We start from the raw sequence: 14258 nt of genomic DNA on the forward strand, positions 1-14258 counted from the left end.
ATTAAATGCCACAATTATGCCTTTTTCATCATTCAAATACAGAAGCAACAACAGAAGAACAAAGTGTTACAACACCAATTTACATGAAATCGTGAGAGCTATGCTCAAACCCTCTTAAATTAATTTCTCACAAGGAATTGAGACAATAACATTAAGTTCACAAGTACCCTCAACAGAAGAAGATGGAGTTGCCATTACAAGTCCATCACAAACTGACCCAATCCAGTTTGTAACTCTAGCAGGTTTGTTCCCTTGGCCAAAAGCAATCTCATTGGCCCCCAAATCATCCCATCTTGCAGTACTAATTTGATTCTTAAGCTTCAACTGTGACCCAACAAGCTCATTTCCATGTTTTGTACAACTTTCAATCTTAAGCAAATCATATGATCCTCTAAAAAACACTGGAAATTTTGATGCCATTTTGACGCCAACCTTGTGCTCTGCATCCTCAACACAGACCAAAATAAGCTTTCTGCCGGATTCATTCTCAAGATTAATATTTTGATGATCAGAAATCTTGAACATCATGGTTTTGCCCCAGGTTTTGTTTTGGTTGGAGCTGCTGGGGTAAAGAGCTGCCGAGTAACTAGGCTTTTTGAGATTAGGGAGATAGAATATGGGAGTATTTGGTCCATCATTTTTGGCGAGCTCAGCACTGTGAATATCTGCCCATTTCTTGAGAAAATCTTCCTTAAGTAATAAATCAGCAAAAAGAATGCTGCAGCTAATCCCGACGGAGTGTCCCCCACACTCAAAATTGGTCACCTGAAAACAAAAAGCAACAAACATTTTAACTACTGAGATGCAAAATTAATTAGAGGTAGCATAAAATATTAATTAGTACATCAATTTAATCACCTGAACATAAAACAGTGGAGAGTACTGAGGATTCTGTTCATCAATATCCTTCCAAAACACAAGCTCAGCTTCAGCATCTTCACTTCTTTCTTTTGAACCAAGAAACTCTGACAAAGTCATAGCCATCTTGGCCTCAATGAGCCTAGCTCCACTGTCATTGGACACGACCTCTAATTCTCCATTGCCGTCTTCACGTCTTCTTAGCCTGCCACCGAGCATTGGTTGCTCAGCCAAAACTTTAGAAAGAGACTCCTTGATCCATCCTGCTACTATCCAACCAGAATCCTCATCCACCACCTTGTTGTAGTACAAAATTAAGTTAAGGCACGTCCGGAAAATCCCCGAATCTGCCGGCTCCGTGACCGACACTCGAAGTGTCTGCCTGGGATCGGTGGCCTGAAATGGAGTCACAGTTAGCACTGCTTCAATCTGTAACTTGGTGGAGACCAAATTTTGGCTCGCCATACTGAGCAATATGTGGAATAATTCATCGCTTACTAAGGGTATTTATAGAAGGCTACGTGACGTTACAATTCTTGGAGAATACCATTATCATACTTTTAAATCACAAAACTACCCCCCAATAATTGTGGTATAATATGAAAAAAGAAATGGCCTGATAATGGTCTAGACATTTCTATTAATTTAAAATTAGGTTTGATTTTTCTTATTTAGTATTTTAGATAGTGACTGTAATTTGTACGAGATTGGTGTGCTTTGGTGTACCTAAGGTACTTGGATAAGTTGTTTAAGGAAAGAAGAGTGTGCCTTGTGCCCTTGCATGAAATTTTGGTAGTCAGACAAGAACTAATCTTTCTGTTTCTTTTTTTTTTTTCCCTCACCTTTCCTTTTAATGGGAAAATGCAGTCACTTGGGCTTTAACCCAGTGGTGAACCGTTGCCTTGAAAGTTAAGCATGATTTTGAGGTCAATGATTCGAATTTCTATAAATTCAAAAAATTTCTCTCAATTAAGCTTAATTATGTAGAGCTATTTGTACAGTCTTTTTCCATTGCGGAATGCGAATGGAATAGAGGCACCCCTCCTCAGTGAGGGTTATTTGCAATGTAAACCCAATGTTTAAAATATGCGAGTGGAGTAGAGACACCCCTCTTCAGTGTAGTCTATTCTTTTTTCCTTTTTTTTTAAACAACCTTCTATATTTAGTTTTTTTTTATTTGATTACAATCTTTGATGAGAATTTAAATCCATATATTTATAACACAGCATAAAAATCTACTAAAACTAGTTCAGAAATTTATTCCAACCATCTTAACTCACAATTGTTAGAAGAAAAATATTTTGAGCGCCCATGAAAATTAAACATATAATCTCTACTTTGTTGATGGACTTAGTGGATCTTTAATATAAATGCGCACAGGAGCAAACATGCAATAAATTCAGCGACTTTGTTAGCTGTCGGGCTTCTGGCCGTCCAATCCAAGTTGAAGATATTTCGCAGTCGCACACTGGCCGAGGCTAGAAAGCTGGTCTCTAAATTAATTATGGGTGGCTGGTTTTTGCAAGTGTGTTCACCGTTACGGTGTTATCAATGCAGCAAACAACCGCCTTGGTCTTGATCCCGCGAATTTGTGCGTTTGAAATTGAGCTGTTATAATTTTTAAGTTATAATTATTATGAAAAAAATTATAATTATAAAATAAAAATTAATAAGATGTAATAAATATAAAATTAAAATAATAATTTTAATAAAATTATTAAAAATATAATAAATTTTTTATTAAACAAGTGAAAAATCATATTAATATATTTTCTAAACTACAGCAGTTAGTGTTTATCAAATATTTTAATACTGTAACTTTTAAGCTACAACTACATAACTTCAATTCCAAACACACCCTCTGTTATATACGATATCTTTCATCTAAACAAATGTGGCAAATTTGTTCAATTTAGACATATATAATTACATTTTTTGGGGGAAAAAAAGGCTTAAGCTTTATTAAGTGGTGGTAACCAGTAAAATTGCAAGAGACATTCCAACGTGATTAGAACTATTATATTTTTCTTGTTGTGAGTTTTAAAATGATATATTATATATCCAAATATAATATCAGTTGTTTAATTATATAACTTTTTTTCCAAAAAATATATTGTATTCTCGTTTAAATAAGCGTAGTCAAGGAGTAAAAGGGTTTGTTAAACCACCAACGGTTTCCAATTATTATGGGAGCTACCAAATGATTTTACCCACTTGAATCATAACAAATTGAAGTTTCAATATATCATTTGTTTATACCAAAAATCTCGTAGCAGTAACGACATCTTGCTCAAAATGCCAAAAGTATTGCACAAGGGTTCGCTACATGACCTAGCATGTGCAATTCATCAAGACATTAATGAAGTTGCGAGTCTCGCATCGCGGCCCGATTTGAATTGTACAAAGGCAGCAGGGGGTGCCACCAGGGACCCGGGATTTTGCAGACGATAAGGGTGGGTGCCGTATCAATGCAATGGCCGACACATACCAAATATTATTAAATTTACCTAGAAAAAATATTTATTGAAAATAAATGATATCTGGCCACCCCAAAATACCACCATGACAAAAACAATATTATTGTAGTGCAAGTAATGATGTCGCCCAGTGTGCTATGGTAGTTAAGGATGACAATGGGGAGTGAGGGGAGGGGACCGGCATCTTCGTACTCATTCATGATATTTTACATATATCCCCATATTCTTCTTGTCCCCGTTATAATTACTTGAAAGTATCATCATCCCCTTCTTAAATAATAAAAGGAGATTTTTTAGAGTCCTCAATTCCCAAATAAACTAATACGTTTTTAGTTTTTAATTTTAATTTAATTATATTTAAATAAAAATAGAGTTAAGACGGTTGCTAGCTGCTATCAAAAATTAGAAATTAAGTTTTACGATTTTTCTTTGACTTTTATCTTATTAGATAAAAGTTTAAAATATTTAACAAATATTATAATTAAAAACAAATTTGCGCCAACATAATCTTGTCCAGCCTTTTAAATGTCTTGAATAGAAATTTAAGATTACAACTAGTCAACTAGGCCCAAAACCTTATTAATATAAATATTTTGATATTTGTTATTTATATCAACATTGAATATTTTACAATTCAGATTTTATTATTTATTCACTAATAATTTTTAAAATTTAAATTTAAAATGGATAAATAGGGAGGGATGTGGATTCCGCCTCATTCATGTCATTTTTCCTAATAAAAAGTTGGGTAAAAAATTATTCTTGTCCCATCCCTAAATAAAAAATTAGGTATAAAATAGTTTCCATACCGTCTATGAATAGGGAAAATCCCCGAAGATCCCCATTTCCATGAAGAGCTTTGTCATCCCTATTGGTAGTACTGTAGTATAAACAATTTATTATTATTTTTATTGATATTTAAATATCAGCATTTTTTATTTATATATGCAATGCAGGTACTAGTAATACACTCACGGACAAAAGTTATGTTTGTCTGATGATAAAAAAAAAAAGAGAAAGTTGTGGGTGCTCCAAAGGTATTGCTATTTGTTTGTTCATGTGCTGTGTGTATAAATATTTTTTATAAGAATAAACATTAATTTACCTCAACTGAAATGGTAGTGTTCAATTTATCCCTCAAAAGTGTGAAAATATTAATTTATCCTTATTTACTGTTAAGAAGATGAAAAAAAAATCATCAACGGGACCTTTTTATTCTTCTCTTCCGAACGAAAATAGAATAAATTGAAATTTTAAGATTTTTGAAGAATAAATTGAAGATTATTATTTTATCTGAAGGATGAATTAAAATTTGCCCCCTTCATAATTAATTGAAAGACACGTATGACAATAAATGTATAGAAAAAATAAATAAATAAAGCAATACACAGGTTTTAATCGGGAGATGAGAACGAAATTTGATGAGTGCATTTCCAACCAGACTTGTCTTACTAGAAGAATCCCACTTGTGTGCAGGCCATTTCATGCTTCAGGCCCATAGCCCAAAGAAATGGGAAACCCATTAAACTCTCTTTTCTCGGGGAAAATTGAGAAATTCTTCTTCCTTTTTTGAGGAGGAGAAAATTGAGAATTTGGTTGAACATTAACCTTTTATATTTCCACCAGCCACTTGTTCCCATAGCCGACGTGCTCATTTCGTATACCATCAATCACAAAACTTTTGATAACAATCACTGAGCAGCAGCAATGGCTCCTCTCTGCTTGAACTCTTCCTTTTTACCATCCTCTTTACATTATCTTCATAGTAGATCATTTCACTGTCCACAGAGCTCTTCTGGGTTTTGTTTTCAAACAAGAACTAGAAGCAGAAGCAAAGCCATTCGTCTATCAATCGCCAAAGCTGAAGCTGATGTCAGGAAGGAGGATATTGTCATTGTGGGCGCCGGGATTGCTGGGCTAGCTACTGCAGTGTCTCTACAGAGGTCAGATACTTAAAATTAAGCCGGAGCCCTTTAAAGCGTCTACATAAATAATTGAGCTAATTCTGTGAGGATTCCTTCTTCCTGTTCATAACACCTTTCCTTGAGAGTTGGGTCCTCTTAATGCAACCTCAGAAACCTTTTAAAGCTAGGAGTTGTTTCTAACTAATTTTAAAATTTGGATTTATTAGGCTGGGGATTGGGTCATTGGTGATTGAGCAAGCAGATTCACTTCGAACAGGAGGAACCTCTCTTACTCTTTTCAAGAATGGTTGGTCGGTATTGGACGCACTTGGAGTCGGAAGTGATCTCAGGAGCCAGTTCCTTGAAATTAAAGGGTATATCTTGTGTTCCTTGCTCAATCACTTTCTCATAAAAATGTGTTAATTCTTGGACATAAGATCTTCACCTTTTTTTTTTTTTTTTGTATGTATGTACGTCATTGAACAAATTTTATTAAACTCCGGATGTTTAAGTGTTCTCAATTTCCCCTGAAGGATAAATTATGTGTGATTTCATCATACAAGTAAAACTTTGTATGGTTGGTTTGTAGTCTGTAATGGCGTTATTTGATACATGCAAGCCTTTTTGAGTTGTAACTCCTCCCTGAACGTGTGCCTGTGATCAGCTGTGCAGGATGGCAGTAAAGTCAGAAGATGGAAGAGAGCTGCGCTCCTTCGGGTTCAAAGATGAGGATGCAAGGTAGATTTTCCTCTTTTGTTGGCAAGTCAGTCGTGTTGTAAGTTTTGAATTTTTCCCAGAAGTTAGTAATTACAAGACATTGCAGCCAAGAGGTCCGCGCTGTGGAGAGGAGAATTCTTCTGGAGACCCTTGCCAATCAGCTGCCACCAGAGTCTGTCCAGTTTTCTTCTGAGCTGGCAAAGATAGAAACTAGTGGGAACGGGGTAACTATTTTGGAACTGGTGAACGGGACTCGAATATATGCAAATGTTAGTTATTTTATGCATTTTCAATTTCATTGTTAGCCTTGACCACTTGATTGTTGTTCAATTTGTTGGCTCAATGATGATATTATCTGAGTTTTGGTGTCTAAACATAATCTGTCTGCAGATTGTTATTGGCTGTGATGGAATTCGGTCTCCAATAGCTAAGTGGATAGGATTTTCTGAGCCTAAATATGTGGGGCATTGTGCTTATAGAGGGCTTGGATATTATCCGAACGGACAGCCATTTGAACCAAAGCTTAATTACATCTATGGAAGAGGAGTCCGTGCCGGATATGTTCCTGTTTCTCCTACAAAGGTTTACTGGTTCATCTGCCACAACAACCCCACACCAGGTTACCTTGCTCTTGTTATGCTTAAGCATATTTGGATGCGCTTTTATAGTGCAAAGAATTAACAAGTTGCCTCTTGTAAAACCTAATGCTGTCCTTATCTGTGACTGATAGATTGTTAGTTCAGCTTAAATCTAGGAAACATTATAAAATGAGATAACCAACTGATAGAATGTCCTACGCAGGCCCAAAAATTACTGATCCGGTTGCATTAAAGAAGCAAGCTAAAGATCTAGTAAGGAACTGGCCGGCAGAGCTATTGAACAACATAGATCTTACACCAGATGACACAATCATCAGAACTCCCCTCGTAGATCGCTGGCTGTGGCCAGCAACAAGCCCTCCAGCTTCAAGAGGTAAAGTTGTACTGGTCGGAGATGCATGGCACCCCATGACTCCAAATCTTGGGCAAGGTGCTTGTTGTGCCCTGGAAGATGCAGTAGTTCTTGCCAAAAAGCTCGCAAATTCAACCAAGTCTGGACCTGCATTTGCGGAAGAAGCTTTCAGATCATATGAAAGTGAAAGATGGCCCCGTATCTTTCCAATGACCATACGTGCAAATCTCGTAGGATCGCTTTTGCAATGGGAAAACCCAATTGTGTGTTCTGTGCGAAACAATATTATCGTACCAAAACTACTTAGGCTAGGGCCCGTATTGGAACACACAAATTTTGAATGTGAGCCTCTAACACAAGGCATAAAAGTACAAGACCTGCACATTCATCAATCATCATAGCGGCAGAATCCTCCACGACCTTGAAATATATATAGATGTATATATTCTATTCCAATGTATAAAGACTACCCATTCATCATTTTTACTTGTATGCAGTCTTGTATACTTCATCATTATCACTGCTGCTAATACATTAATACCTACACTCTACGATATGAGTCTATAAAAGCTCGAGTCACTTTAAAAAATCAAACCATTTATAAAAGAGCTGCTAACATGAATGAATTTGTAAAGAATTGAGAAACCTCTCTTCACAAAAAGCTTGTAACCACATTTAAGCAAGTATTATCTGCAGGTGTAGAAGGATTCTTTCTTTCTACAATTTAATTCAATGAAACTATTGTCAAAGAATAGAAGTGATAGGTAATAACTACACGGATCAACCAATACATTGATAAATTCATAAATAGATTTCAACTTTTAAAAAATACACATAAATAATATTAATTTGCTATATAAAATTAAAATGGTGACCTCGATTCATTTTCTTTAATCTCGCATGGTCTTCAATGCACAGCCTCTTTTGTTGGATGAAAGTCTATCATTTGTCAATACTAATCATCAGAGCCTTGATTGTGCCAGCGATTCAATCCCTTCATCGATTCAACATTCATATATACAATATAAGTAAAGATAATGATTTTTCATTTTTTTAAAATAAAAAAATAAAAGAAAAGAAAAGAAAAAAATGATAAAATTAATAGAATTGCGATTTGAATCGTACCGGGTTTCGAGAAGAACCAGAGGACCACGGCGCAGAAAACGAGAAGGAGAGGGATTGCGTGGATAGCGTTTTCGGCGAATCTGATACGAGACCGCTCTTTCTTGGCCACGTCTGATCGTGGATCGTATGTTGGTAATTGCTGGTCTGTGTCCGTGTTCGCTCGCTCGTTATGAGATGGCGACGGTGTTGAGTCGATAATCAACCGTTCCGCCACTCGCGAACTGTTAGTTGATCTCAGCATTTTTACTTGTTTTGCCTGTCTTGAGAGCGTTTAATGCACCTTCTTTTTCGGATCAACGCCAACCAACAAACCCATACCCTCAGTTATTAATCTTTAAAAAGCCCTCGTCTGAAAATTAAGCATAAACCCAGCCATTTATTTATTAAATAAGTTGTTTCATAAATTAGAGAATTTTAGCGTCCAGCAGAGCAACAGCAATTGTCATTTTATTTTCTCTAAAATCTTTTTTTTAATATATTACTTGAAAACTATAGAACTATTGTAAACAAAAAATTAAAACAAATTAACACTATTTGCTTTTTAAGAGATTCTACTCAATTGACTGTTACTGTTATTCATTTTTTTGAGAAATTATTTTTACACCACATTTTTTTGTTTTATGTATATCTTATTACTATTAAATTTTGACATGTACTTTGCACCACATTTATTTTTAAATTTATATTAATCAACCACTTTAACGTTAAAAAATAATCATTTTATCCCTAAATGGAATTAAGAGATCATTTTATTTTACAAAATTTTAGAAAATGAAAAGACTATAACTGTAAGAATATCTCCTTATTTTAATAAAAGAAATAAATCTTAAATCCAATATGTTAATTTTTTATAATTATAATTTCATTTTAAAATTATATTTTAATTTTTTATAATTATAATTTCATTTTAAAATTATATTTTAATTTTTTATAATTATAATTTCATTTTAAAATTATATTTTAATTTTTTATAATTATAAATTCATTTAAAAATTATCATATTAATTTTTATAATCATAATTTCAGTTAATTTGTACGGTGAAGTTTCTTAATATTAATTATAGGAAAGTTTACAATAATTATTCGGAACTTTTCTCTTCATGTTAATTTTTGTAAACTTCCTTATACTTAATTTAATTACAAAAATTAAATAAAAATATAATTACAAGTTGTTATTTTTTATAATTATAATTTCATTTAAAAAATATCATCTTAGATTTTGAGATTTATTTATTTTATTGAATTTAGGGGTATCCTTATAATTATATTTTTTTATTTTTAAAAATTTTATAGTATATAATAGTTTTTTAATTCATTTAGGGATAAAATGATTATTTTTAGTGTCAAAGTGGTTAATTGATATAAGTCTAAAAACAAAATTTGTGCAAAATATATGTTAAAATTTTGTGGTGATTAGATGTGCATATGACAAAATAAAGGCGATGCAGAAATAATTTTTTTTATTTGTTGACAAATTTTCATAAATTGTGATTTTTTTTTCTTTTAAGTTCAGATGGAAATAAGAAATTTTACCTACTAAATATTAGATACAAACTCATTTTAGATATAGAGAGCATTTCCTACCAATTGATCGACACTTAAAAAAATAATTATATTTAATAATTTCACATAAATGAAGAGATGCACAATTAAAGTACTGGATTGAAAAAAATATATATACTATATCATTTGGAAAAAAAAATTACTGGATTGACTTATACTATATGACTTAACTTATACTATATCATTTGAAAAAAATTATTAACCGTAATTCGCTGTATGTCGTGATCATAATTTTTCTAACAAAAATATCGGTAAGAGGTTAGCATAAATTATTCTTAATAATATTATTATTATTTAAAAAATGTTATTTCATATTTCGGCGTCCTGGTTGGTCGGGCCATTTGGACCCGATCAGCGGCAAAAGCGAAGTTTTCTTCATCCTTTGGAAACTGTACGGTCTTGATTCTAGGACTCTTTTAAAACTTTAGCTGTCATTTCTGACCGCTTTGATAAAAGATTCTTACGGCACGCGCCTCTAATGAGATTGTTTGAAAATTATGCAAACACCGAACAAATCAAAACAAAACGTGAATCAAAGCGATCGGTTTTGTGTGGTCCCGTCTGGTGAGTTCGTGTCAAACGCGCTTTCAAGGGCTCCGTGGTACTCCTTTCCAAAAAAAAAAAAAAGGGCTCCGTGGTACTTCATGCATATTTACACGTGAGGAAACACCCAGCTTCCTGCCTCCGTCCTCCGCCACAAATTGCGAAAGCCTGAATATTTTCACTGTGGCCCAGGAGGTGACAAAAATACCCTTCAGCAACCAACTAACAAAGTCGCATGAAATTCATTATACTTGACGGACCTTGCTACGTTACAGATTCTGTATGTAACGCAGCAAATGAGGAGCATCCACGCGTTGCAGGAGAGAGGAAAAGTTGTTGGAACTTAGCTGATACAAGACTAATTTTCTATTGAGCTGTTACATACAGAGTCTGTAACGTAGTTTTGTCCTATACTTGTATTCACCGTATTTCTTGTAGCTTAAGGCAAGTTTAATAATCATTAGTAGAGGTGAAGCAACTAATCAACCATTAAAATTAAAAGTTATTCAAGTGGATTTTATCCATATAAAGGAGAAATTATAGAATATATCAGAAGTAATACAATTAATTAATACATATATAACATGTATAATTAAATTTAATGTAACCACCAATTGCATATTAATTTTAAAAAATAAATGCACATATATTATATTATTATCTACTTATTGTATAACTGACATGATTATTATGATATATTATAAAATTTCTCAAATAAAAGAATATCATATTAGCCATCAAATTGGTTTCGTTATTGATTGAACAAGTGATTTGTGGAATTGATGCCTTGCTTCTTACAAAGAAGATAATGATATTGGATAAGTATAAGAAATCGTTGAAATCCATTGGATAGTTAATATATTACTTATATATCCACTGGTTGGTTAATATATTGCTTATCTCTATTAAACCTTTGTTATCTACAATTTTTGAAAACTAAAGTGGCCAAGCATACTAACTGTTGATGCTGAAATCCGGTTAAGTCGGTTAGCGACTTAATACTAGACTTTTGCACTAACATTAAATTTATTTGTTGGGGAAGCGGCTTACGATCACTAACAGATCACTTGTAAACACTTGAAATCACAAAGAATGATAAGAGGCGACGAAAGTTTTTCCTGCGTGAACCCTCCGATGCCCAAGTCAATTTATTGGTTTACGGAAAAAAATGTTATTTCTAGTTTTTATGAATAAAATAATCTCATATAAATATAATAAAAGAATCAAAATTGTTTAGGAGAGTTTTTCATTCTCTGAACTTTTCAATACTTTTATAAGCATCCGAGATTATCATACCATCTTCAATGTGTTGGCGTTGCTGGATTTAATGCGCCACTTTAACTATGAGTTAATGCGCCCATTACAGAGTAGTTATTGAGCTGCATATATAGTAGCTGGATTTAATGCATAGTCGTTATGGCTGAATTTTTGGAAAGAGCTTGACAATTTGTGGTTGGTTGAGGTTTTTGGAACAATTGACTTGGTTATGGTCTTCTCATGGTATTCTGGTTGAGTTATCTGCTCATATCCTCAAGAATTACCAACTGGTGCTCATAGCCTCAAGGAATGCCACCTGGTCGAGGTGTTCTGCTCATGGTCATTAAGATTACAATCTGGTCAAGTTGTTCTGCTCTTGGTCATCAAGATTACCGCCTGGTTAAGGTGTTCTGCTCTTGGTCATTAAGATTACTACCTAGTCAAGTAGTCTGCTCAAGGTCACCAGAATTTTCTCCTAGTAGCCTATCAACCATTTGCTCATTTTTTATCTTGAGGCGATCATGATCACCTTATTTTATTCCCCAAACACTAACTATATTTTCTCAGCTTTTTAAATGTTTTTTTCCAGATTAATGTGTTATTTCTAATAAATAAATAAATGAGGACAAGAGCATCTTGACATACTTTTCAAATATATAAGGGCCAAATGAAAGATTAACTTAAAATATAAGAACTAAACTATCACTTATACTTTTTAAATTATATGTCTTAAAGACTTAAAAGATAATAATATATTATTTTTCAATAAGGCTGTGAATTATGGTAAACAAAACCTGAAAATAAAATAAATAATGAAAAAAAAATTACATACATTTTTGTACTAGTGAAGATTAAATGATATTTGTGAATATCACTCATCTCCAATTCTTAAACAAAATAAATATATTTATTTTTTTTAAAGAGATGTGAAATTCAATCTTCTTTTATCATAACAATTGATTTTAATATTTTTTTAACACATTAAAATTTAAATTCATTAAAACAAACACATTATAGCAATAAATGTAAAAATACTAAGGGGTAAAAAATACCCGTCCGATCCAAACCTGGATCGTACCCAGGCGATGCTAGATGGGTAATACCTGATCTGAGGATGGGCCCGGGTATATATGAGGCCAGACCGATCTTGGTCATTACTTGATAAGCTCGAGGTCTGGCTAGAATCCAGATTTTATAAAAAAATTATAAAATATAATCTTATTTTAAGTAATTATATTTGTTTGACCCATCAATTACATATTTTAAAATCTTAAACATTTAAAATTCATATTTTTATGTCCAATTTCATTAAAATAAATTTAAAAATTATAAAATTATAAAATAAATTAAAAATATACATTTATAATATTATAAAATATAAAATCTAGACTTAAGAATCCATATTAAAAAACTTGGACCGGGTGTTGAAAAAACATATCCAAGCTAGGCTTGAGCATTGCCATACTTGGGCCCAAACCCTTTTTTACATCCCTAAAAAATACTATAAAATCCATTTATAATTTGTTATAATAACCAATGGGTCAAATCATTGAATTTTTACATTGAAGATTGAGAAAAAAGTTAGTGGAACAGAGATATCTTTACGAAGAATATCTCTACAAACAAATGTCGTTCACAATATTCGATTTGAGATATAAATTATGTCTCATCGACTCTTTCAAAACATTCTCCTTTTTAACACATTTGGTTCTTACAATTGATATTGTGATAGATTTTTTTTATAATGATCCATAATTATCACAATGAAACCTTCACAATAATCTCTAGTCTAAAAGAAAATCACACCATGATACACACACGCACACAAACAACATAAATAGAAAAACATATATAACTATCTTTACACAAACTGAAAGAATTCAAATAAGGAAAAAGAAAAGAAACGAAGGAAAGAGATTTAATAGTGTAATGCTACACTTAAGAGTTTATACAAAATCTCACTCTCACTCCTTAAAAGAGGTAAGGGGTAGGGGTGGGCATGGGTTGGGTTGGATAGAATTTACAAAAACTCAACCCAACACATTATTGAATGGGTTGAGATAAACTAAACCCAACCCAATTAAATAAACATGTTCAACTAAATCCAACCCAACCCTTAAATTATCGGGTTGGATTTGGTTGGATTGATTGGGTTGAAGATTTGAAGTCAAATTAACATTAAAAAATAAATAAAGAAAAAGATATGAAAGTTGAAATAAAACTTATTGAAATCAAATATAAAAATATTATATTATGAAAATTCTATTCACTATCTAGTATTTGATAAAGAAAACTAAAAAAATATAGAATGAACAAAACAGAAAAGTACCTTCATTAGTTTTGGAATTAGAGTTTAGAGGAGTAGATACAAGAACAAAATAATTTCTTTTATAAAAGAATTAAAATATAAATTAACCGTTTCAATTTTTAGGATTTTGCAATTGAAAATTATCTTATTATTATTACTATTTATGTGGGTTGGGTTACATGAGTTCATCATAGTTGACCCAACCCAACCTAATTATTGATTGGGTTCTAAAAAATTGACTCAATTAACCCATAATAATCAACTTAACCCGTTAAAATTAAATTGGATTGGATTGTGTTGGGTTGGGTCAATTGGGTTGGATTGGGTTTGCCCACTCCTAATTAGGGGTTCAAGTCCCGTTCTCGTATGAAGCCACCATTTTGGCCAGTACTTGACCCCTTACGGGCCGACCCGATGCGAGCGATGATTAGTCTAGGTTATAGTACGAGCTTAAAGGTAGCTTCCACAGTTGAGGCCTACTCAGGACTATCTCGTGGTTCAGACAAAAAAAAAAAATTGATACAAAATTTATTTCTTAACTAATAACTAATGTGT

At 32.8% G+C, this 14258-nt stretch overlaps 2 protein-coding genes and 1 long non-coding RNA gene across 4 annotated transcripts; 1 reads left to right on the forward strand and 2 right to left on the reverse strand.

Moving 5' to 3' along the window:
• Positions 1-114: 114 nt before the first annotated feature.
• On the reverse strand, positions 115-1323 carry LOC18049294 (pelargonidin 3-O-(6-caffeoylglucoside) 5-O-(6-O-malonylglucoside) 4'''-malonyltransferase). Its single transcript, XM_006440133.2, has 2 exons — positions 859-1323; positions 115-765 (listed from the first exon to the last, which is right to left on the reverse strand). The coding sequence occupies exons 1-2, from the start codon at positions 1321-1323 to the stop codon at positions 115-117; spliced, it is 1116 nt and encodes a 371-aa protein (XP_006440196.1).
• Positions 1324-4859: 3536 nt separating this feature from the next.
• On the forward strand, positions 4860-7776 carry LOC18049295 (monooxygenase 2). Of its 2 annotated transcripts, none has more exons than XM_006440136.2 (6): positions 4860-5342; positions 5467-5613; positions 5904-5977; positions 6063-6225; positions 6347-6575; positions 6758-7776. In XM_006440136.2, the coding sequence occupies exons 3-6, from the start codon at positions 5913-5915 to the stop codon at positions 7306-7308; spliced, it is 1008 nt and encodes a 335-aa protein (XP_006440199.1). In that variant the 5' UTR covers positions 4860-5342; positions 5467-5613; positions 5904-5912; the 3' UTR covers positions 7309-7776. The 2 variants fall into 2 exon arrangements, with proteins under 2 accessions (XP_006440199.1, XP_006440202.1); XM_006440139.2 differs by having other exon boundaries at positions 4860-5278; positions 5912-5977.
• LOC18049297 lies at positions 6968-8404 on the reverse strand. Its single transcript, XR_002906666.1, has 3 exons — positions 8033-8404; positions 7783-7901; positions 6968-7054 (listed from the first exon to the last, which is right to left on the reverse strand). It is a non-coding gene; the product is annotated as an uncharacterized LOC18049297 (long non-coding RNA).
• Between the last annotated feature and the right edge of the window lie 5854 nt (positions 8405-14258).

Source organism: Citrus clementina, unplaced genomic scaffold, assembly GCF_000493195.1.
Source record: "Citrus clementina cultivar Clemenules unplaced genomic scaffold, Citrus_clementina_v1.0 scaffold_3, whole genome shotgun sequence".
NCBI classification, from domain to species: Eukaryota; Viridiplantae; Streptophyta; class Magnoliopsida; order Sapindales; family Rutaceae; genus Citrus; species Citrus x clementina.

Coding starts and splice junctions, on each gene's coding strand:
- LOC18049294 (XM_006440133.2), bottom strand. CDS start 1,323: ATGGCGAGCCAAAATTTGGTCTCCACCAAGTTACAGATTGAAGCAGTG. Junction 766..858: donor CTCCACTGTTTTATGTTCAG/GTGATTAAATTG, acceptor TTTTGTTTTCAG/GTGACCAATTTTGAGTGTGG.
- LOC18049295 (XM_006440139.2), top strand. CDS start 5,043: ATGGCTCCTCTCTGCTTGAACTCTTCCTTTTTACCATCCTCTTTACAT. Junction 5,614..5,911: donor CAGTTCCTTGAAATTAAAGG/GTATATCTTGTG, acceptor TCAGCTGTGCAG/GATGGCAGTAAAGTCAGAAG. Junction 6,226..6,346: donor GGACTCGAATATATGCAAAT/GTTAGTTATTTT, acceptor ATCTGTCTGCAG/ATTGTTATTGGCTGTGATGG.